The sequence below is a fragment of the Ambystoma mexicanum genome, chromosome 14 (assembly GCF_040938575.1).
Source record: "Ambystoma mexicanum isolate Mex_15411 chromosome 14, UKY_AmexF1_1, whole genome shotgun sequence".
NCBI lineage: Eukaryota > Metazoa > Chordata > Amphibia > Caudata > Ambystomatidae > Ambystoma > Ambystoma mexicanum.
In genome coordinates, this window is record NC_090940.1 from 201,844,879 (window position 1) to 201,867,891 (window position 23,013).

General features: G+C 45.2%; 1 protein-coding gene across 1 annotated transcript in view; it reads left to right on the forward strand.

The window, feature by feature from the left end:
• Positions 1 to 23,013, forward strand: part of MNAT1 (MNAT1 component of CDK activating kinase) — a 1,123,271-nt gene that overhangs the window by 499,743 nt on the left and 600,515 nt on the right. Inside the window, exon 5 of the mRNA XM_069638923.1 lies at positions 13,713 to 13,853. Coding sequence (XP_069495024.1) covers positions 13,713 to 13,853 — 141 coding nt within the window. The remainder of the gene's footprint in view (positions 1 to 13,712; positions 13,854 to 23,013) is intronic.

The window sequence follows — 23,013 nt, forward strand, 5'->3', positions numbered from 1 at the left end:
GCCAAGTGCTTGAAGAAGCTCAGAACTTTACTTTGAACAGTATTTATTTTGATGCTGACATCCCTGCACATTGTATGCAGTTAGACGTGAGGGTAAGTATGGGTTTTGGACACAGACAGACATTTGCTATGGACTTCCAGACACAGACTATCCTTAGTTATCTTTAGGTAGGGAAATCCCACCGTAGCATAGGGCAAGTTAGGCCTTACTGCAACCTGCATTTTAAGTTAATAAAACTTTGAAGACGTAACTTGATCCTGTTGTCTGTACCTGCTCCTTGATGCCTTCACAGCACCCTCCACTTAACCCTTTGTGGAAAGTTACTCCATCAAACGGTAGTTCAGCAAGCATCGGATCATTAAATCTTACGATTTTAGGGGAAAGAGTATCTCAATCAATTCTTGCTACCAGTGATAGCAATTACTGACAATATGGCAAGCTTGCTAGGTTGCTTACTTATTATCTGACACTTTGAGATAACATGGCCGCTGAACACTGTCACCATTGGGATATAACAAGAAATGTACTTCCTCAGACCATCTGTGACAAAGATATCGATACACGATTCCTGCGTACCATTTTTACACATAAAAGCAGGGCCATTCATATTCCACGTACCCTTCAGTTGTAATATGCCCAGACCATATGAGTCGTAGAAAGAGCACACCTCCTCCGAGCACCGGGCAAGATGTCACGTAATTTTCAATTAAATCATTCCGTAATTTTTTTTAGGGTCTTTCTGTTGATCAGTTTAATAAATAATTTTTTTGCTTAAATAATGAGTGCATAGATCAATGTTTCTTAATCAGTTCTCTTCATTGTGAAATAGTTAATTAATCAACAACTCATAGTTCCAGAATTCAATGTTACTTGATTGTAAAATATTTCAATAATAAATAACTTTTCGGTTCAGTGCTTAGGTCGTAAAATGTTTGTTGCTTGATTAATATAAGTTTCACTGATCAAATCCTCAATTATGTGTTTAATGTTCAATTTCATTTTTATGGTATTTCATTTATCAAGTTGTCTCATATTTTGAATAAAATCAACATTTTTAATTGTTGGTAATATATAATTGATCAATCTCATTTGCAATTTTTCGGGTATTTCATTAATCAAACTTTCTGTTCAAGTCTTTATTTTTGTGTGATAATTAACCAAAACTTCTCTTTAAATCCTCTACACGTGTTTTACCATTTCTATAGCTAATCCGTAGGATGAATAGGTTTGAATCAATATAAGTCTATATGGGATCATGGACACCCTAGGAAGCTTATCCAAATAGGAATTGGCAAAATGGTGGGAAATTAAAACTCTAAAGAAATAATTAGAAGTAGGCAGAATTCCGAGAGGTCTTAGAATATTTATCTTTCCTTCATATAAGGAAGAAGATAGAACAGCACTTAATGAATGGGAACAACTTCTGGTCGCCAGATCAAATGAAATGATGGGATGAATTATAAATCAATCCAAAATCACAAATACTAACATTGAAGAAATTAATTTAATTCGAGGGAATCAATGTTCCAGAAGAAACATTTACAAATTATAAAATTGTAGACAAAATATTAAATGGCTTTACAACAGAATTCAAAGCTATAAAACAAAGGAAATTCAGAATAGATGAACAACTTTATAGGAGAGGGAGAACACTCATATTTCAAAAGAGAAACAATCACAAATCTGCTACAAACTGAGAAAAATAATGTTTACTAATATCTCAAATACTGATATTGTAGACATAACCTCCACAAGTAAAAAAAGCAAAAATGATATTGACAATCCATCAGTTAGAAATAATTTACCAATATCACCGTAAGCTGAAAAAGCATGCCCTTTTTTAGAAGAACTATGTCGATCCAGAAAGAGTTTCAAACAATACAACCAACCATTAACAACAGCAAAAAGAATTCAAAAAATTCCGAAAATCCGGATACAGCAACTATCCAACAAAAAGAGGCAAGTAGGCAGTAAAAGGAAGATTTGATTCAAAAAGTTCAAGTGTAGTGGCAAGATCAAAGAGAATTGTTGTTCGGCGCAACAAGGAGACATAATTTGTATTTTATCCAATATAGCCATTTTGCCAGACCTACAAAAAGCACATTCATTTTAGGACTGGAGGACTTAAACTATGAATTATTGATTAATGAACTATTTACCATTAAGAAAATTGATTAGGAAACATTGATCTATGCACCATATGTGAGCATTTGGAGGATCTGATATACAAAGAATCATTTAAGCAAAAAAGCACTTCTATCATACTAAAAAGACAGAAAGACCCCCAAAATCATGGAATAATTTCATTGAAAATCATATGCTCTATTTCTGGGAAATATAATCTAAGCAATTAAATATATTGTTTCCTTTTTATGCGAAATTTGCAAATGTGTTGCAAATTTTTTGGAAAAATCAAAAGAATTGATATATAGATTCTTCATAAAATGTGCATTAGCTTCCACACAGTTTGGATTGTGCAGGAATTTCCAGAGACATTCATTCCTATGGTGCTAAATCTGTGTATCACCCCCCCCACCCCCCTCTGAGCTCTGAAGCATCCTTTGGTAACCATGCACACTACAAATTAAATTATGTGTCATTATTACCCTTCAGAGAGAGAGCGCAAATAGCACAGTCGGGCATTACCCGTTGGCATTGATGGTGCATTTGCTAGCCCTACTAGCTCTGTTTTCAGAATCCCACTGTAACATGTTCTTCGTCAAAATAGAAGTTGAATAGTACAAGTTTATCGAGACTGGGACTCATTATAAGTTTGCCGGTCCGGTAACAACGGTACCGGTAATCTTGCCGGTACCGTTGTTACTGGACCAGCAAACTACGAGTTCTGGCCAACCCGGCCGGCACCCACGAGCAGAGCATGTCAGATGCACCGGCACCATTCTGAATGGTGCCGGTGCATCAAACTTCCCCATTCCCTTTTGAGCCCTCTGGGGCTCAAATGGGAATGGGGAGCATTTTTTCCGGTGACCGATGTCTCTCAGCAAAGCCTTATTCTCTTAGGAAATTAAGAGTACTGTGAAAGTCACATTGTAGGATATCACTACTGTGTTCAATCATGCTTTCATATTGAACATCCATGTATATCAAATCATATGAAAACAGGGATGTGTGGCATGCAGTCTGGTGATCGAGATGCAAGGATTCTTTCTACAGTCAGCAGCCCACTTTATCCTGATAATTTCACCTACTTGAGAATGTGCTTTAATCCTAATATATGTTCAGCTAAGGCAAGAGATGTTGGTGGGCAGCTGTCAGGCTGTTTTATTGTATTGGATTGGTGGAATATGGGTTGAAGAGGTGCGTCCATGCTTGAAAGGGAGTCTATGTTGAGTATGCGGTTCGGGGATCCTGGAAATAGTGGATGAGTAGACTGAAGGGTGACTCAACTGTACTGGAGTGACTGGGCAATATAGGAGCAGTGGATTTGATTTTCCACATGTGCCGGTAAACGATCTCAGTAATTGTTTCAGCATTGCGTCTTGGGTGATGCACTTGATGTGTACATGCCTTGTTTGCACTGAAATCCCCAATGGTATTGTGACTGCGACCAGATCGCTTTGAGAGGTGTCAGAGATATTTGTGCCATCAATAAGGACATCACACAAACTTGGCCAAATCTGTCCAGTAATGTTTTCAAATTTAATCAGGTGCCCCTGGAACCAAAATCTTTTAGCTAATTCCCATGATGCATTGCAGCAGTTGGCTCTAGAGTGTGGAAAATTGAAATGTGCTTAAAATGATATTTAGTTGAGGGCTGAGGGGATAACACTTGTGTATAGGCGCGTTACAAATGCCATATCATATCATAAAATTTAGACCAGGAAAACCATGGGGAAGATAAACGTAGCTTTTGTGAAAGTTTTGAGTTTGTATCAACCTGAAAAGATAAATACATTTCAGTCTTTCCAATGTATCCGTAAAAGCAGTCCCACTTGCTAAGTAGATGAAGATGGTTGCCACGCCGGGCCTCCAGATACAGTCCCTAGGGTTAAAACATGGAATGCATATTGCAATGGAGCCGCAGCAGAAAATCTTCATGCAGTGAAATGACAAGTCTGACCGTGCTTCCGGGTTCCCGTCAGCACACAACTCTCAACAAGTTAGCAACCCCCAATACCCTGACGTGCCGGCTAAAAGACTGAGAGTTGCTCGTGGTATCTCACAACCCACAAGGCAAGACTGCCATTCTCCAGCAATATCAGATTTGCTGATGCCCCGAACTTTGAGCCGCCTTTCCCATGAGTCAACCCAAACGCTCTTTTTCTGTCCACTGCTAAAGAACTGATGCCATGTGGTGTGACCAGCCTAGGTATTTAGCCACCACAACCCCTCTTAACCCATATTCTGGTGAGGAAAAATATAATAATTGATGACCACCTGTGATGTAACTGGTCACCAACAGAGAGGTACCTTGACCTCCAACTGTACCCTCCTTACTAGTTCCAGAGTTAAGAGACAGGAGCACCAGCTCTCTGAATCACACCCACAGGTATTGGGAACATTGAGTGGGCTACTCTGAAGAAGCTGTACCAGGTAGAAGGTGGATTCCCTCGTCTTAACTCTGCCTTCTCTCTCCTGTGCAGCTCCTGAGATGGTTCCTCTTCCTCATTGTATAATGGCACCATCCAGATCTTGTGTCTAGGAGGGCAACATTCTTTCTCTGTCCATAATACCAGGCGGTGGTGGTGATCTCAGAGGTCTGGTCTGAGTGCCATTCCTCCTTTGTTCCAGAGAAAACCTTGACCCCTTCTTGGCCAAACGTGACTGCAAGGCATTAAAGTAAAGCATTTTGTCTTGAAACTTTAGTCAGATATTTCTGAATGGGGGGTATTTTGTCATGCAAAACAATGGAGTAAATTGTTAATTACGTTATGATAAAGAATTAAGTTGTGCAATGTGAGTGGAAGCTCTACTGGCATGAGATAGGATGCTTTTAATTGTTTTTTTTTTATTATCTCGGAACAACAAAACCTCTCGAGTATTTGCGTGAAAATCTCAGTGGAAAATTAATGAGCATGAAAGTCATTAAAATGATATAAGAGGAGGGCTTCCTCTTCCTCATTTCAGTCACTCATACTCTTCCTTGTCACAGCCCCTCGTGATATCCCTGTCATGTTCCCTCATGCTCTTCCCCATCGTGGCCCTTCATGCTCTTCAAGTCAGTCTCCCTTGCGTTCATACTCATTGGAGTTCCTTTTGCTCTTCACCATACCACAAACAGATTGTCCAGCAGCCACAGCCGCAGCCAATAACCACAGGTACAACACTTAAGGAAACACTGATGCATTGCACATTGCACCATCTATGATATCAGAAGAAAAAACTGCAGAATGTTAGGTGGTTGTAGGTATCTCATAACAAAACCCTTAAAATTCAGTGATCAAAACTTTAGTTGAAGTGAGATTAAGGTGTGAGTTTAATGCAACAGCCCTGAAATTCAACAGGTGTTTGGAGCTAGGTCACCTTACTCTGAACCCCTGTTGTGCAAACCATGAGCACATTGATGACATCATATCATAGTCCCTTTACAACTCTGTCCTTAAATGGATACCTGTTGTGAGAAAACCCTGTTGAGTAAGTTGTGTACTCAAAATAGTAACATTGGCCATCATCATATGTTGAGAGGTAGTCTGTGTGGATACAGTCTCATGTTAAAATGTTTACATTTGAGCATTTTGGAACATAGTGAAGAACTAAGTAGACATTGTAAGTAGTTTGGCTTTGCAGCTCTTCAGAAAAGGCTAGTAACATGAATGAGATGCAACATATGTCCAAGACACTTTCTTGTTCATTTCACAGTGCTTGGAGCTGTCTCCCCGAAATAGTTTACCAGCTAGTTTTAGGTCCGGTAACATTAATGTTACTTGCTACTCACGGGCAGAGTTGATAAAACTGGCCCCGATAGTGACTGGCCTTCCTTTGAATTGGCTATGTGAGCCATCGGGGTTGCTAATGCACAGTCTGAAGCCTATAGTCGATCTGATAAGTTATCCTCAGACTGGCTGCTGTTCGGTTTCCTCATTAACTTCCGGTCTGCTGGAGCATATCGACAGGGGATCTATGAGTATTTAATAGAGCATCAACTAGTACTGTTCCGTCTTTCAGAAACATGGTTCTCTTGACACCTCGGGTCCTGACATTGCTCAGCTGCTTCCCCCATCATATTCAATTCTTTGTGCTGATCGGCCTAATCATCGAAAAGGTGGGGGCCTTGCTCTTATTCATTTGGCATCTCTAAAGTGCTTCATCATCCCTTTGGTTTCTGTGTTGCCTGCAAATTAATGCTCATCAGGATACAGCCTTCAAGCAATAAGGGTGTGCACATACTATTGGTCTATTGTCCACCCTCCCATTTGACTAATGCTTTTATTAATTGTTTCAATCAAATGACCACTGATCTGGCTATTGTTTACACTAATTTGGAGGCATCTCATTTAGTTTCACATTTGGCAGATTGTCACCTTCATTTGCGAAATAATCTGGAAAGCATTATAAATGCTTACTTAAATACTTTGGATTTAGTGTTTTCTGAGCCTTCTCTTATGACCATCTTTCGCTCTTTACCAATGATATGGTCTGATCCCTTTTTGTTGCCCTTCCTGATCACCCTGCCTGGGCGCAAACGGGCTTTAAGAGATCACGTGTATTGCCTTTGCTGCAACAGGGCTAAAGTCTCTGCTGACCAATTGATGTTTGTTTTGAAGCAAAATGTCCTGACAGCTCGGTTAGGGTGTCAAGAGGATGCGTGTGAAGCATTAATATCAGCTATATCTCTCACGGCAGACGTGTTGGCGCCCCTTAGGAACGGTGCATGTCTAAAACTGTCTGCCCCTTGGTTCACGTTGGACATAAAAGCTCTTAAGCAGAAGTGTCGTAGAGCATAAGTGGTGCACGGCCTATGAGGCATTTGAATAAAAAGAGCTCTATAATCAACATAAATTGGCAGTTAAATCTGCTAAATCCCAACATTATGCTGATCGGCGCCCAGCTTTCCTTCGAGAGTGGGGTTATCCTGGCTTCAATGGAACATGCGATAGTTGTTCAATTTTTGAAGAAGCCTTCATTAGATCCTTTGTCTCCTGCTAGCTATCGCCCAATCTCTACTTCCAGCAATGATGAAGCTGGTGGAAGCTATTGTGATACCTCAGCTCTGTAGGGTCTTGAAGAATAATGAGAGGCTGCATCCTTTCCAGTCTGTATTCAGGCCACTTATGGGAACGGAATTGGTCATGATCTCGATCCTGGATGATTTGGCTCTGGCTCAGGAGAGGCTGGAGTTTTGATTCTCCTTGACCTCTCTGCTGTGTTCGATACCATTGACCATACTATCCTCCTCCAATGGCTGGAACAGGCAGGTTTGTTGGGCTCAGTCCTAGCCAGGTTTTCTTCTTTTCCGAAAGATCGTATGCAGATTGTCTCTTCTAGGTTTCTATACCCAGCCAATGCAAATTTGGTGTGGGGTGCCTCAGGGCTCTTCCTTGTCACCTTTGCTTTTTAATCTTTATCTTCATCCTTTGGCTAATTTGAGTCATGCGGCATACGTTTCTATACCTATGCCGATGATACTCAATTTTCAAACTGAATGCTCTGGCTTCTGATCCACCTGCTAAACTCAAATCTTGCCGTATTGAGATTGACCGTTGGATGTCTCAGAACTGGCTGAGCCTCAACGGTGACAAAACGGAGGTCATGATAGTCTGTTCCCCTGAGTCGCACACTCTGTGGCACTGTAATTTCTGGCCGACTCTCTTGGTCCCTGTCCCGCTCCTAGTCTTTTGGTGAAGAGCCTACAGGTGAAGTTGCTGCCAACAGGCTCTAGAGAAGGGCAGATTGCGGCAGTCTGCAGGTCGCGTTCTTAGAAAAGTACTTCCTTTTGTGCCTTTGCCGTTTCGGGCATCGGTAGTCACTGCCTCCATTATGGGTGCCTTAGCCTACTGCAATGGGATTTGCCTGAGCCAACCAGACTTTTTGATCCACCGTCTTCAAGTCCTTCAAAATGCTTCTGTGCGCTTGGCGTGTAATGCACCATTTCGGTCCTCGGCCTTGCACTTGCTAGCCAAGCTTCCTTGGCTTCCGGTTAGGAGCTGGATTAAGTTCAAGACACTTTGTTATTGTTCATTGTGCTTTTTTTCGATGTAGGACAGGACCCTCTTTCCTTCAAGCTAAATTGATTCCCTATTGTCCGGGGCGTCTCATTCGTTCCTCTTCTGTAACAAATCTGCTGGAAGTCCCTCGGTTCCATAAATCCAAGCTGGCGAATGCTCCTTTTCGGTGCTCGCCCCAGTTCTATGGAACTCCCTGCCATGCCCTCTCAGGGAGATTGCAGACCATCTTCGATTCTGCAGAGCACTAAAGACTCTTTTGTTCTGAGCTCAGTAGGGTCTGTTTTCTGTTAGGGTTTTTCTTCTTTCTTACTGGTTCTGCTAGCGCCCAGATGTCTTCAGGCCATGGTTTCCGAGCTCTATAAATTGTATTACATTACATTACATTACATGCCAGTGTGTGTGCCTAGCTAGTGCAGTGTCTAATTTATGCTGCTGGCAATGAGTTTACTCCTCTTCCTGTAATAAATATGTTCCTAGTTTCTACAAAGACTTTGGTGCCTTCATTGTGTTCCCACTTTTCAGTTCAGCCTGCCTGTTATTGCCAGAGGGTACACAACGCACCCCGACTGGGTCTGTTGAATCCCTGGTCCAAGACTGTGGCCCTGTCTGGGGTCTCCTTCACAGCCTCCCCCATTGTGACTTGCCTCCCACTTCCACACTTGATTGACAAGGGCCAGGCAATTCCTTTAAGCTATTATTCCTAGACGTCCGTTCACTGTACCTTTGGCCATCTTAGGGCCTTCAGCTTTCCAAGTTTGGAGATTTTTGTAAGCAGGTGTATAATTGTTTTCACCTCTTATCTGCAGGCGGATCTTGTGGAATAGCAAGGGGAATTTTGCCACAAGCTATTACATATTTTGGCATTGTGGAGTTACCCTCCCTAGAGGAGGACAAATACTGTCTTATTCCACAGAGATCTCTCATTTCTTTGGACCTTTTCTCCTCCCACGTGATCCTGCCGCAGACCACCACCCCCCCAAGTTTAGGATCAGAAAGCGTCTGCCTGCCCTTCCCTGGCCACCTGGGAGGAGACTGTAGGCAGGGAATTGGTGAGGAATCTGTAGGATTCGTCACAGAGGCGTGACAAAGGGTAAACTGGATTCCAAAGAACAATAACCCTGTGCATCACAAAAGCCTAACTGCTAAGGTAGCATTTTTAATATAGCATGATGACTTAATGATTAATGGACTCTCCACAAATATATCTGTGCAGGTTCCCATTTCATATAAGCTAGAATCTACTCTGGCAAAGAAAAAAGTAGGGACTTCAGCAGCTTGATGTCTCGAGGCTTTTTCCAAATGTGAAGCAATTTTAAGGAAAATCTATTTACATCTTTCTCAGAGTGCACTGCCTAGCCTTGATGAAAACGAACTATTCCATTAACATATTCTGCGTGCTTAGTAACGGATTAGGAAAGGGAGCACTTGAAAGGAAGCCACATTTGAAAAACCTTTAGAGCAAGGATCATCCATGGAGGGTCTATTTTTTGAAAAGCACAGAAGTGTGGTGAGGAAAACAGATTGGCACAGTTTCCTGTATAAGGGGGGGGGTGAGAATAGGATTTTGGTACGTACATTCTTGCAGATATCTGAAAAGGAATTGGTTATCATATAAACAGTTTTGATTTTCATACAACATAGACACAGTATAGAAGGGGAAATGTCTTTAACCATGGCTGGTTGGTAAAAAGTGTAGATAAAGAAAAAATAAATGCCGCCATCACAAAGGTTCTTCAAGACAATGATCCTTATTCCAGAGGGTGGATTCTACCTTTTTCTTGAGTGTTTTACAAAGAACAGTTCTCTCAGCCTTTCTTGGCCAACAGTCACCTTTGCAAACAAACTTGACCTTGTAACTGTCTCTTTCAAAGTTTCTGGTATAACATTTGTGAGAAACCAGAGAAACCAGAGGGTGTCTCACCCGCTAGTCCTCAGAGATCTCTCTCTCAGGTGGCTAGGGCACGGCCATTTCCTTTGGATCTAGACCGTGGGGGTGGACCAGTGCGGGAGGATAACCTGGGTGAGGGGCCTTTCAGGAGGAGGGGGTTCGGCCGCCAAGGGTGCAGTATCCCCCCTCCCCCCTTTTTTGTTCATTTACTGCATCCTATTTTTTAGGATACTCTGAGAGCCCAACTCCCCCCCTCTTTTTGACAAATACACTGGACAGAGGAGAGGGTGACGAGAGCAACAAACTTAACTCCCATACATCGTACTGGACATGTCCCGTTAATCTGGTCAGGCAAAGTCAGGGACTTGACTTAAAGTGCGCACACCTGATAACAATTAGCTCTCCTCACATGGATAAAAGGCAACACCTAAAGACCCACACTGAGCAAGACGGAGCACGAGAATGAGCAGAACTTACGGGACAAAGGCACGTCTACTGGAGCAGAGCAACAGACAAGGGACGAGAGCAGCAAGCCGAAATCCCCAAGACTTCTCTATTGGAGGTCGTTGTCTCTGAAAGGCTGCAAAAGGCGCGTGGAGAAGGCCAGATCCCACAAGTGAAGATTGTATTGTGTTTCAAGGGTGCCAGCGAGGCTCCCAGGTGAACGGCAGAGTTGGGGCGGCTAGGTCGAACCTGTGGTGCTAACCTTGACTCGGAAATCAGAAAACGCCGAACAAGAAAGAAGCGCACACAGCCAGTGAGTTGGCAAGCAAACTAAGAGACGTGTGTGTTAAAGTGAATGCTGCACGCGTGTGGAGGAGACGCAAAGAAAGACAAACCTGTGAATGAACTTTGATGTAAAAGACCAGCCTGGAAATCAGCAATACTAAGTAACGGAGTGGTCCGGTGAAAGAAAGTAACCCACTCGAAATTCTCAGTGAAAGGTACTTTATTTAAAAGCAAGAACGCAACTGAACATAAAAAGTTTAAGGAAGAAGATTAATTCCTAGAGAAGGGAAGAGTAAGACGGTGAACTAAGCCAAGCACATTTGAAAGTCTTCGACATTCGAAAGGGGTTTGAGCCCGACAGAGGTAGACCCGGAGTTTGTGTTGAAAGTTATTGTGAATTGTCCAAGCCCAGCCGAGGGAGACCCGAAGTGAAATAAGCTTGGGGAAGGGAGCCCCCCCCCCCCTCCCCTGCAACTTGTGTTGAACTTTATCGTAGGAGGTCTGAGCCCGACAGAGGAGGATCTAAAAACTGTGTGGTGAAAGGGTCTGAGCACGGCAGAAGGGCATCTTTTGGGAACGTTTTAGATAAGACATTATTTTGGAAGAAAGAGATAGTCTCTAGCGTTGAAGGCCAGGCGGGCCTCGATCTGCGGCTTTTTAAACTATATATATTGTGTTGAAAACAGAGCGAGAGTGTCATCCTGCCTACAAGGATCGCCTTACTCCGTGAGGCCTAATGTGGGGAGGAGAGCTGGTTCAGCCACATTATAATTGGAACAATGATTTTTTTCCTTTTGTAGACCTTTTTCCTTTTCACACTGTTTGTACAAGAGATGGGGCAGGCACTAGCTTTTTGTTAGCATAGGTCATTTTGATTTGACAGACTCAATTAGGACTGCGTTATTTATTATTTGATGGTCGAGACTACGCCCATCTTAGTTCTAGGGCAGAATAGGAGTTTTTCCAATCCCACCCATTTAAATAAAGGTTTTACAAACTGTACCCATTGTGTCAGTCTCTGCTTGTGATACAATGCCTCCCCTACACTTTCTACCACAGTGGTTTATCTTCTTTTGGTTAGAACAATCACTTGTCTAGTCCTGCTTTTACCTCTCAGGACTTATTTGGATCTTGTACACTTTTTGTTATGGCCTGGTATACTCTCCTATCAGGGCTTCTTATTCTCACTCACTTGTAATCATGGGCCTTCGCCCTTCTCCAGAATTGCGTATCAACTGCGTTGGATAATGTATCCTCTTGATGTATTATCTTACTCGTGTTTTCTATTTTCTTGCATTGCACCCGTTCATATATTCAGTTTAGTTTGTGGTTCTTTTCCCTTTCTCTCTCTGTCTCTCTCGATGTTATGTTGCGTACAATTATTCTGCATTTGGCATGGCCGCTGATACGACCTGGGGTCCCCACCGTTTTTGGGTGGACTCACCGGCTCTGCACAGCATTCCTGGATTCTCCTGCTGTCAGGGTAAAGGCTTTCTGCTAATTTCCTTGTTGCAACCGCTTCTGCTTCTTCCTTCTGTCTCTTGTGGCTTCCATGAGTCTGGTCTGCTTCCTACTTGGCACGGGTAAGTGAAGTGCTGCTGTTGGATGCCTGTAAACGCCCAGGAGGCCCTCACCAGTCTTGGCGTTCCTGAAGCGTGTCCCCGTGCAGCAGCTTCCTCTTGTTTCATAGGCAAGCCTCCTGGTTCCATCATGCCGGCTCCAGCCTTTCTCCTTCTCGGTTCTTGTTGCGAGGTTCAGCTCTCTCCGGCCAGCAGCAGACATTGCAGTCTCTCTGCCTCTGCCTTTTGAACATCCTGGGCTCGGGTGCATGCGAGCGAACACTAGAGCACTCGCTTGACTTGTGGCCTCCTTCAATCTGAATTCTTTGATCTTCTTCGTCCCAGTATTTTGAGAATTCTGGGACATGAAGTCCATTGTTACAAACAGATTCCGACAACTTGAATAAGTATCTTCAAAGGTTTCACAAAGTAGACCAAAGGCGGAAAATTGGAACTAGGGAAAACCATTTGCCCAAACCTATTCTCTAGAGGAGAATGAGTGGATGAATGACAATAGGCCATGAGGGTATTGGGTATGGGAGGGCCATTTATAAAGCAAAAAGGGGAATCCATGTCTCACTGGATGAAGCCATGACATCTCCCCGGAGGTTGTCTCCTCCCATGTGATCCTTCCTCATAATGCCACCCCCAGGGTCAGGATCAGGTAGCGGCTGCCGTCCCTTGGCCACATTGGAAGAGGTTGCCGCCGGGAAATCATTGATGCCTCCACCGGGTTCATCACAGTATCCTTAGCAGCAATCTTCCTTGGCCCATACCGAACAAGATCCTGACCCTTATAAGTACCTAAAATGAATAGCTATTCTAGTCACACACCCTAATTAAATTTCTAACTCAAGTAGTAGGTATTGTATTGTATCTCTAGCTGGGCAGATTTTCCTTCCTTTTTGTAGAAAATTATGACTTTCTATATTTTAATTTCACTTTAAACATTGTAACAAAACTTTGATAATAGAAAGCAGTTCTAAAGCCAGTGAATATGACTAATTGCACTTTGAAAATGTTGTCCTCCTCTCTCCAATGTACTCCCTGTCTCGTATTTAACTAATGGCAATTCATGGTTTCCTCCCCTCCTCGTGATTAGACTAATCCCCAATTACCTCCCCAATAACAACAGCCTGTTATTTATTGCCTAGTGTTAAATTCGGCAAAGAAAATATTAGTATCATGGGTAACTTTTGTTTATGTCCCTTTATTATTGACTGGTTTACTGTTTGGGAAATCATTTGAAAGTGGATACTCACATGCCCAACAAACGTTTCCCAGTTTAAGCTCTTAAATTTACGATGGGAACATCTCTTTCATTGCTGATGAAACAAATGTAATTGCAGGTGATGCTCAATGCACTGTATCTGAAGCTTATTCCTATATCTTGTGTTCACCTTTCATTAGACTCGTGAGCAAGAAGTGTTGGAAGAAGCCTTGGAAGAGGAACGTAACGCTAATGTGCAAAGAAGAGTGATGATCCAAAGAGAGGAACAGATGCAACAGATTCTGAAAAAGAAGAATAAACAAGCTCTTCTCGATGAGTTGGTAGGTTGGAGGTTTACTTGAGTAGTCCTAATGTCAGCTAACCACATTTCCCCCAAAAATGATGTCTAGGTATTTGATGAATTTTAAAGCAGCCTCCATCATGAGTGCCACAGGTGATATTTTAAAGCCTTGATGAGGCTGACCTACTGTGTGCTCTCATTGTGTTCATAGATATATATATATTTCTGATGTTTGTTAATCTGCTTAGAATCACATGCTGTGCATAGGTCCGACATCCAGTGGTCACTGCGGAGTATTGCATTTTGTTTTTCGTAGTCGAAAAGGGGACGTTGACAAGGCGTGTCTGTAAAACTATCCCTATAGTGACGTGTGTTGTACTCACAATCCCTCACGCGTCGAGGTCCCTCAGATTGTTTTTTTCTGCCCAGCTACTGGTCGCCTTTATGCGGAGCGCCTAGAGAGACATTGCAAAATAGTTTCTTCGACCTTTGGTCGTTTGTCATTAATATCAATAACATAGACCCCCCCCCCCTCGACGCAGAGCGTTTCTCCGCCGAGCAAGATCTTTGACGGAAGGATGAGCAGAGGGGATCCTTCGGCGCTGCCGAACACGTGGCGTGGCCTCGCCAGCCATACACAGTAGGGAGAGTGGGGTTTTGTGGTCTTTCTTTCTTCTCTTTAAGAATGCCTTTCTCTTTCCCCTCCCTCTCTTTCGAGGTCGTAGTCACACTTCTTGCCCTCAGCTATGGAGAGGACGCCATTTAGGTTTTGCCCGCTTTGCAAGGGTAAATATACCTGGAAGGATAAGCACAAACGGTGCAACCGTTGCTTACCCCTCGATCACCAGGAGGACGGCTGTGCGGCCTGTAAATTACTAAAGCCCAAAACTCTAAAAGACCGCAGGGTCAAAAGGTGGGCAGCCTACGCCATGTCTAGGCCTGACTCCTCGCCTGCCGCCGCCGCCGAGTGTGACGAGGACAGGGACTACACGGCCCCCGTAACGGAGGTTGTAGACCTCTCAAAGGAGCGTTCACGCTCCTCATCGTCCGTCCCCGGCCCCGACAAGCCCGGCTCACGCCCAGCTTATGGGGATGAACAGCCCGGCGACAAGGACGCACACGGAAAAACACCAAAGCACATACCCCCCGCACGCATTCGTCAAAGACTAAGGCAGCCATAGCGCCAATGGGGACGCCGGGCCCACCGGCATCTTCCGCCGACCGTAAGGGTCGTCAGCCCTCCCCGCCATCGCCTCCGCGACAGGGCATTCCAAAAATAAGGGCGCTAACCCCAAAACCTCAGGCGACGTGCATCGTAAGAGCGCTCACGTTGCCAACAAGGACTCGACGAGCAAGGACTCGACGAGCAAAGGCTCGACGTTACATAGCGCGACGGCGACCGATCCCTCGGAAGAGAGAATGATCGCCGAAAGCCTCGCGCGCATAGCATCGAAGGACGGCCAGAAACGTACGGCGAGTGAGATGCCGAAAACCGCGCACAAGGCCAAAGATACGCCGAAAGCGCTGGAAAACAGATCAGGCCAGTACCCGATGCCGACAGAAGGCCCTAGCCAGCGAGAAGGCTACTCAGAAGGCGAAGGCTCACTTTCTTCGAAGTTATGGGACGGAACCAGACAACTACAGGAGGAAGAAACTCCTTTTTCATTCCCAGACCGTCCTGGCCGACCTCAATGGACCTTTGAAAGGTTCCAGACCTGTATGGATAAACTAGACCGGTTCATGTCCATCCCAGAAGACAGGGCACCCAAGAGACCAAGGGAGGCACCCCTGGAGAGTCCAAGGGCTAAATACCAGAAGTTTTATAACCCCATTCAGGAGGACATATACTCTTACAATCCCACTGAGGAAGACACCTTCTTCCAGGAGGAAGATGAGTTCACCTATGTTGAAGCCCAACAAGAAGAGGAAGGTTTTCACGAGGAAACTAACCTAGGTGAGGAGGGATTCCAGGAGGACACAGGTGAGGGCGACCCAAATCCCTGGCAGTCACCAGCTAAGTCGACAGACACAGGCAGTAGCAGTATAGTCATCAGGTCTACTGAAACTACACCAGTCAGGAACCCTTCGCCTGTCGATGATCAACCCACCTACAATGCACTGCTGAAGAAGGCAGCAGCTCATTTTGAAATTGAAACTGGGGAAGTCACCCCAGACACCGATTTTGTGGAGAGGATTATCAAGGAAAAACCCCCCACTAGCCAAATTATACCCATCCTCGCCTCAGTTAAGAGACGTATTACCCCTTCTCTTTCCACTCCTGCATTGGTGAGAGGGGTCAATCCGAGGATTGAGAAACTGTTCTCTCCCTCTCAATCAGAGCCATTATATATTAAGGGTCACTCGATCCCGGACTCCCTGGTCGTGACCAACACCAGGAAAAGGGCAGGAGTCCCACTATCTACCAGCGAGGCACCCCCAGATAAAGAGGGGAAGAAGCTGTATGCCCTAGCCAAGAGAATCACCACCTCTGCAGCATTCTCTACCAGAATTGCCAATAATAATACCCTATTGGCAAGCTACGCTGATGCTCAATGGGATAAGCTCAAACAGGACATCGAAGAAGTTCCCGAACCCCTAAGGACTTGTTTGCTGGCTACAGTTAACGAGGGCTCTCTGGTCAACCAAAGCATCGTCAAGAATACCCTCGATGCAGCAGAGACGGCTGGCCGCACTTTGGTACAAGGAATTTTGCTGAAGCGTCACGTCTGGCTTCGCAATTCCGGATTTAAGGCGGAAACACAACCGTCCCTTTTTAATAAGCCCATAGAGGAGTCCAACCTCTTTGGGAGAGCAGTGGATGACGCGCTGGAGAACGCGAAGAAAGAATTTGACACAATAAAGACCTTAGACCAAATTTCAAAACCCCCTAACAGGCGGGGATTTGGTAATAAGCGATTTTTTCGTGGACAACGCCAGCAACAAAACCAACAACAACAGTATTCTGCCAGCAACTACCAGGGTAATAGTGGCCAGTACAATCAGAGGGGTCAACGCCGTGGCAAAGGGAGAGGCCGGGGTTCTACCCCCCGAGGCTCCCAAGCCACCAACACCACCAAGTGACGCGAAGATTCGCGTCCCCTCCCATGCAACGCCGGTCGGGGGCCGGTTAACATCTTTTCTTCCAGCATGGGAGGGAATAACATCAGACCGCTGGGTACTTTCCACCGTAGCCCGCGGCTACTGTATAGAGTTCAACAGTTCCCCAACATACAGAACCCCGAGGGGACGCCGCATGACACCAGAACACCTCGCCATCCTTCTCCAAGAAGTGGACCAACTGCTGGAAAAAGGAGCCATAGAGGTTGTGCCTCTTTCTCAGGTAATGGAAGGTATTTATTCAGTGTACTTCCTTGTACCCAAAAAGGATCCAACCATGTGCCCTGTATTAGATCTGCGCCCAGCGAACAAGTTTGTCAAACCCCAAAAGTTTTGTATGGTGACCTTACAGGAAGTGATCCCACTGCTATCACAGGGAGATTACATGACAACACTGGACATGAAAGATGCATACTTTCATATTTTAATGTTGCCAGCGCACAGAAAATACCTCAGGTTTATGATAGAGGGCAAACACTACCAGTTCAGAGTGCTACCCTTCGGCTTAGCATCTGCACCAAGGGTATTCACGAAGGTACTGGCAGTGGCAGCGGCCCATCTGCGCAGATTATCCATCCCAGTATACCATTACCTCGACGAATGGCTCATAACAGGGGATTCTTACGAGACATGCTTCTCAAACACCCAAAAGACTGTAGACCTTTTGTTCCAACTGGGCTTCTCGATCAACGAGAAGAAGTCCAGCTTAGACCCCAGCCAGGTCAAACAATTCCTAGGGGCTCTAATTCGAACAAAGGACGGCCTCGTCTTCCCCTCCAACGAGAGGGTCCAAAACATGCTGTTTCAGATCCCCCAATATGTGGCAGGTCGAGAGGTGATGGTGCGCAAAGCGATGCGCTTGCTAGGAATGATGGCGTTGTGTATTTATTTGGTGCCTCTCGCGCGCCTGCGCATGCGCCCAATGCAAGAGTGGCTCAACAGCCAGTGGTGTCAGGCCAGCCGACAATGGGACGATCTAGTGGTGGTCTTGCAGGCCTTGGTTCTCTCGCTACGGTGGTGGACAAAGGAAAACCTGATAATAGGGAAACCCTTTGCCACACCCACGGTGGAGGCCACTCTAACCACGGACGCATCCCTCACAGGATGGGGGGCTCACCTATCCCATCAGACTGCTCACGGAGTGTGGACTCCGAGCGTAGCATCCAAGCACATAAACCTACTGGAGCTACTGGCGGTGTTCAAAGCACTAAAAGCCTTCCAAGAACACCTACAAGGGAAGACAGTGATGGTCCTTACAGACAGCACCACCGCCATGTACTACATCAACAAGCAGGGGGGCACCCAATCTCCAGGACTGTCCAAGCTGTCCCAGAATATATGGAAGTGGGCTCTCGGACACAACATGTTCCTACTGTCACCACACGTACCAGGGGAACTCAATCTGCTAGCAGACGAACTCAGCAGAGACTTCCCCCTGCTCGAAGAGTACGAATGGCGATTGCACGAAGACATCGTCTTAGACGTCTTCACGCAATGGGGATTCCCCGAAATAGACCTGTTCGCAACTCTGGAGAACTCACAATGCCAAAGTTACGCCTCCAGGTACCCCCAGAACCAGTCCAAGGGGAACGGTCTGTCGATTCAATGGTCAGGGAAATTTGTTTACGCCTTTCCCCCCGACTCCCCTTCTCAACAAAGTTGTGCACTATGCACCAGGAACAAGTTACCATGATACTAGTGGCCCCGATGTGGGCCCGGCAGCCATGGTTCGCTCACTTGATGGAGATGTCCCTATCTCCCCCAGTGAAACTTCCCTGCCCGTACAACATGCTGTCACAGGACAAGGGCAGGACACTGCATCCATGCCCTCAGACCATGAACTTAGCAGCCTGGCTCCTGAGATCATAGAATTTGGACATCTACAACTCCCGCAGAGATGTATGGACATCCTCAGGGAAGCCAGAAAACCTAATGCTCGCCACTGCTATTCTAGCAAGTGGAGAAGATTTGTCATCTGGTGTAGAGGTCAGAGCATCAACCCCGCTGACTGCTCTCCCACACATATTGTTCTGTACTTGACCCGTTTATTGGATTCAGGTCTAGTGTTCAATTCCATTAAAGTCCACTTGGCGGCACTTTCTGCATACACCACTTCCCAACTTAAAGTGTTGTGGTGGAAGATACCAGTTATCAAGGCCTTCATGGAGGGGGTAAAGAGAATACACCCTCCGATAGCTAACCCAGCTCCCGGATGGGACTTAAATGTGGTACTTTCCAGACTCATGGGCTCGCCATTTGAACCCATGCACAAGGCAACTCTTAAGGACCTCACTCTTAAGACTGCTTTCCTAATAGCTATCACCTCCATTAGGAGAGTAAGTGAACTACAGGCTCTTTCTGTTCTAGACCCCTTCGTAACAGTTCACAAAGATAAGGTGGTTCTACGCACACACCCTAGGTTTGCACCGAAATTCATCTCGAAATTCCATGTAAACCAGTCAGTAGAACTACCAACGTTCTTTCAAAACCCTTCCAACTTGGGAGAAAAAAGTCTGCATACACTGGATGTCCGCAGAGCTGTCCTGTTCTACATGGAAAGAACCAGGCCACTGAGAAAGACTAATCAGTTCTTTGTCTCGGTGGCAGCAGGAAGAGAAGGAGATGCAGTCTCAAAATCCACTATATCTAGATGGATTGTTCAATGCATCACTCTCTGTTACACTCTTGCTAAGAGAGAACTACCCTTCAAGCCAAGAGCACATTCTACTCGAGGCACTGGGGCTTCCATAACATTCATTGCAAATGTTCCCCTTGAGTCCATCTGCAAAGCGGCTACCTGGAGTTCTGTGCACACCTTTACAAAACACTACTGTCTAGATGCACACTCTAGATCTGACTCCCAGGTGGGACAGGCAGTATTAAGACATCTTTTCTCTACAGTTCCTTCTCATAACCCACCGCCAACTCTGGGTACTGCTCGCTAGTCTATGCACAGAATGTGATTCTAAGCAGATTAACAAACATCAGAAGAAAATGCATTACTTACCGTAAAAGCATTTCTGATGGTTGTATCTGCTTAGATTCACATTCGCCCACCCTTCCTCCCCGCTCGGATGGAAGGAACATAGACATCTTTTACATCTCTCTCTTTTCTGTACTCACTCACTCACGTATAGAAGGCTCCCTCAGGGCAGACAAAATACAAACAGAGGGACCTCGACGCGTGAGGGATTGTGGGTACAAAGCACGTCACTATAGGGATAGTGTTACAGACACGCCTTGTCGACGTCCCCTTTTCGACTACGAAAAACAAAATTCAATACTCCGCAGTGACCACTGGATGTCGGACCTATGCACAGCATGTGAATCTAAGCAGATACAACCATCAGAAATGCTTTTACGGTAAGTAATGCATTGTCATATCACCTTCAGTTCATTTTTTCTTTAAAAAGCATGCAACTTTGCAATTCCTCAATTTATATAATTTTTTTGTATTTTATTAGTATTAACGTTATGATGCATACAACATAAATTGAACTATACAACTATGTAACATTCATCCGACATACTTGTTATAAGGGCATGTAAAGCAGGATTTATATTTTTAAGAATTGTGTGACAAGAAACCGCACGGTCATCGTCCCATGGATGTGGAAACTACAGCCCCTGGTCCCTAATGTGACAATCCTTCAGATGATGTCACTTCTCCCCAGAGGGGAGCACCTTTTTCATGAGGCTAGGGAGGTGAGGCCACTGCCCTCTTATGGGTGGTGACATGTGGGGGGATCTCATGGGGAGGGACTCCCCTCATGGGGACAAGGATATGAGTCTGGGACACGGCCCCTTTATCTCCCAACCCCAAAGGATAATAACCTCGCCCAACCCTTCCTTATGTCCGTTAATGTCTGAGACTATGTGTTACTGTAATGTGTCACACAGTTTCGCTATGATCAGTACTTGGACGAAGAAGAATCCAAGAACGCTACAGACAAGCATGATGAGTGTTCGACCAGCTGTTGTCAATCGAACTGACGTTACACTGGGGCAGTCGCAGCTACTTAAGCTAACAGTGAAGACGGACAGGAGAGCGAATTCCAGAAGGAGAAGTCGGCAAGTTAGGAGGCCGACAAAAAGCCTGCAAGTTGGAAACAGGGCAGCCGGAAAGGCTGTAGCGAAGCAGGCGTGTGGAATACCGAGAAGGTCCTGAGGGACGCAAGGAAAGCGCCTCACCAGTCGACTGAGAGTTCACAACCTTGATGCTGAGAATCAGTGTGGTGGTGGGGTGACATGTGGTGTGTGGACTGTGTGGTACAAAAACTACACTGAGACCGCCAACACCAGCCTACTGCGGACCCATGTAGGCAATTGCATGGGAAGTACAAGGAACTGTAGTGGTTGTGTGACCTATAACGGGTGGACCATCCGGTCCGCAACTGGTACCCAGACTGCCAACGAGAACGGGCCGTGAAGTCAAGCGGGCTGAAGAAGAAATAGCGAGAACAAACCTGCACCCCCTGGCAAAACCAGTGAAGAGGTCCCATAGAGAAGGTAATGGGAACAGTAATATCTCTAGGAGTGGGCCGGGAAAAGTCAAGAAAGTAAAATAAGATTGGCAAGAAGTAAATCATTTTGTTAGGCAACTACTTGCCCAATCTCATAAATCTGTGGTATTGAAGAGTCAAGGTGGTCTCGGTGAGCCTCTCCCTCATCCCAGTGGGGGTGGAGGGGCAAGTTGAAGGACAGTGTTACATTGATGTTAACACAAAATCTGTGGAAAGAACCCAATGAATTGGTGAAGAGCCTAGAATTAAATTAACTCAAGGAAAACCTGTTGTAAACTGGGCGTAAACTAGGAGAAGGGTCCTGTGATAATTCTGGAACTTTGAAGAAACTTGAACTTTGAGAGACCTTTACCAAGGAGAAGGGATTCATTCTCTGGGGCTGGGATAAGAACTTTTTCGTTAGCTTGGTGCTTTGTGTTTGAGTGACGGGGATCGAATAGGAGTTTTGACTAGGACGGTACCTTTTTCTTTTGACCCAACGGACCTCCTGACTGGCCCAAGTTTTAATTTTGTTGAGGTAGGGAAAACCACCTCTAGGTTTAGGGATAGATAGATAGATTAGGTTTACATTTTCTGTTCAGCAACAAACATGACTTCACTTGGTCAGACTCCACATTCCAAGTCACCACACTAAGCACATTTTGAAAAGGCCAATTGCAAGTACTAAGACTGCAAGAATTCCCCCTCGGTCAGATGGAAAAACTGGACGAGTAAAGGGAGAGTCCATTTTGCATTTGGAGTTGGAAGACAATGGTGGAGAACTAACTTGATCCCCAAAGCCAAGAGGGAAGCCAGAGAACATGCCTCTAACCCACATTACCCAGACTCTGCTAACAGACCCAGGAGAGGTTGTCACCTCACTCAATAATGCCTCTCGTTTCCAGAAGGCAAAGCTGAACTGGACTAGTGTCACACATTTACATATTTAGAAGCAAAAGACTAGCAGGGAGACCTCACTGAAGTGCTTTGCACTCCCCAAAAAGACAGTCATTAGAAACTCACACCTCTCCCCAATTTAAATCCAGAGGGAAGCGTATCCATTCCCCATGCAACAATCAGACATTCATAGAGAGCATTTTTCTGGATTCTCCACTAACCCCCAACAACACAAAGTGAGTTCAGACGCCAGACCGACTTGCTCAAAACAGAAGAGGGGCAAAACTAACTTCAGCGTGAGAGAACCCTACAGCAACAGGCAGGTAGAGGGAACGGCCGCTACAACTCATCCAGTGAACAGAGCATTCTAGAATAGTTTGAGTTGTTGGCTTCCCTACTTGAACACTTAAACCTAAACCTCCAGTAATAGAGGGCATCCCAGTGGCTGAGAATGCCCAAAGGAATCACATGAACACTTAAGCCAATCAGGTTAAAGACATTCAGCTGAAGACCTATGCGAAGAGGGGCTCCCAACACAGTAATGAGAATATTTTCGGAAATGCAGAGCTGGTGAGTTTCAGAGTGGGAGTTTGGAGTCGTAGAAGGAGCTTTGGAGGAGAATGGAAGGCAGAAGATAATTCTGGCTCAGGAGGCGGAAGGAGGTTGGAGAAAGGTGGTCAGAGC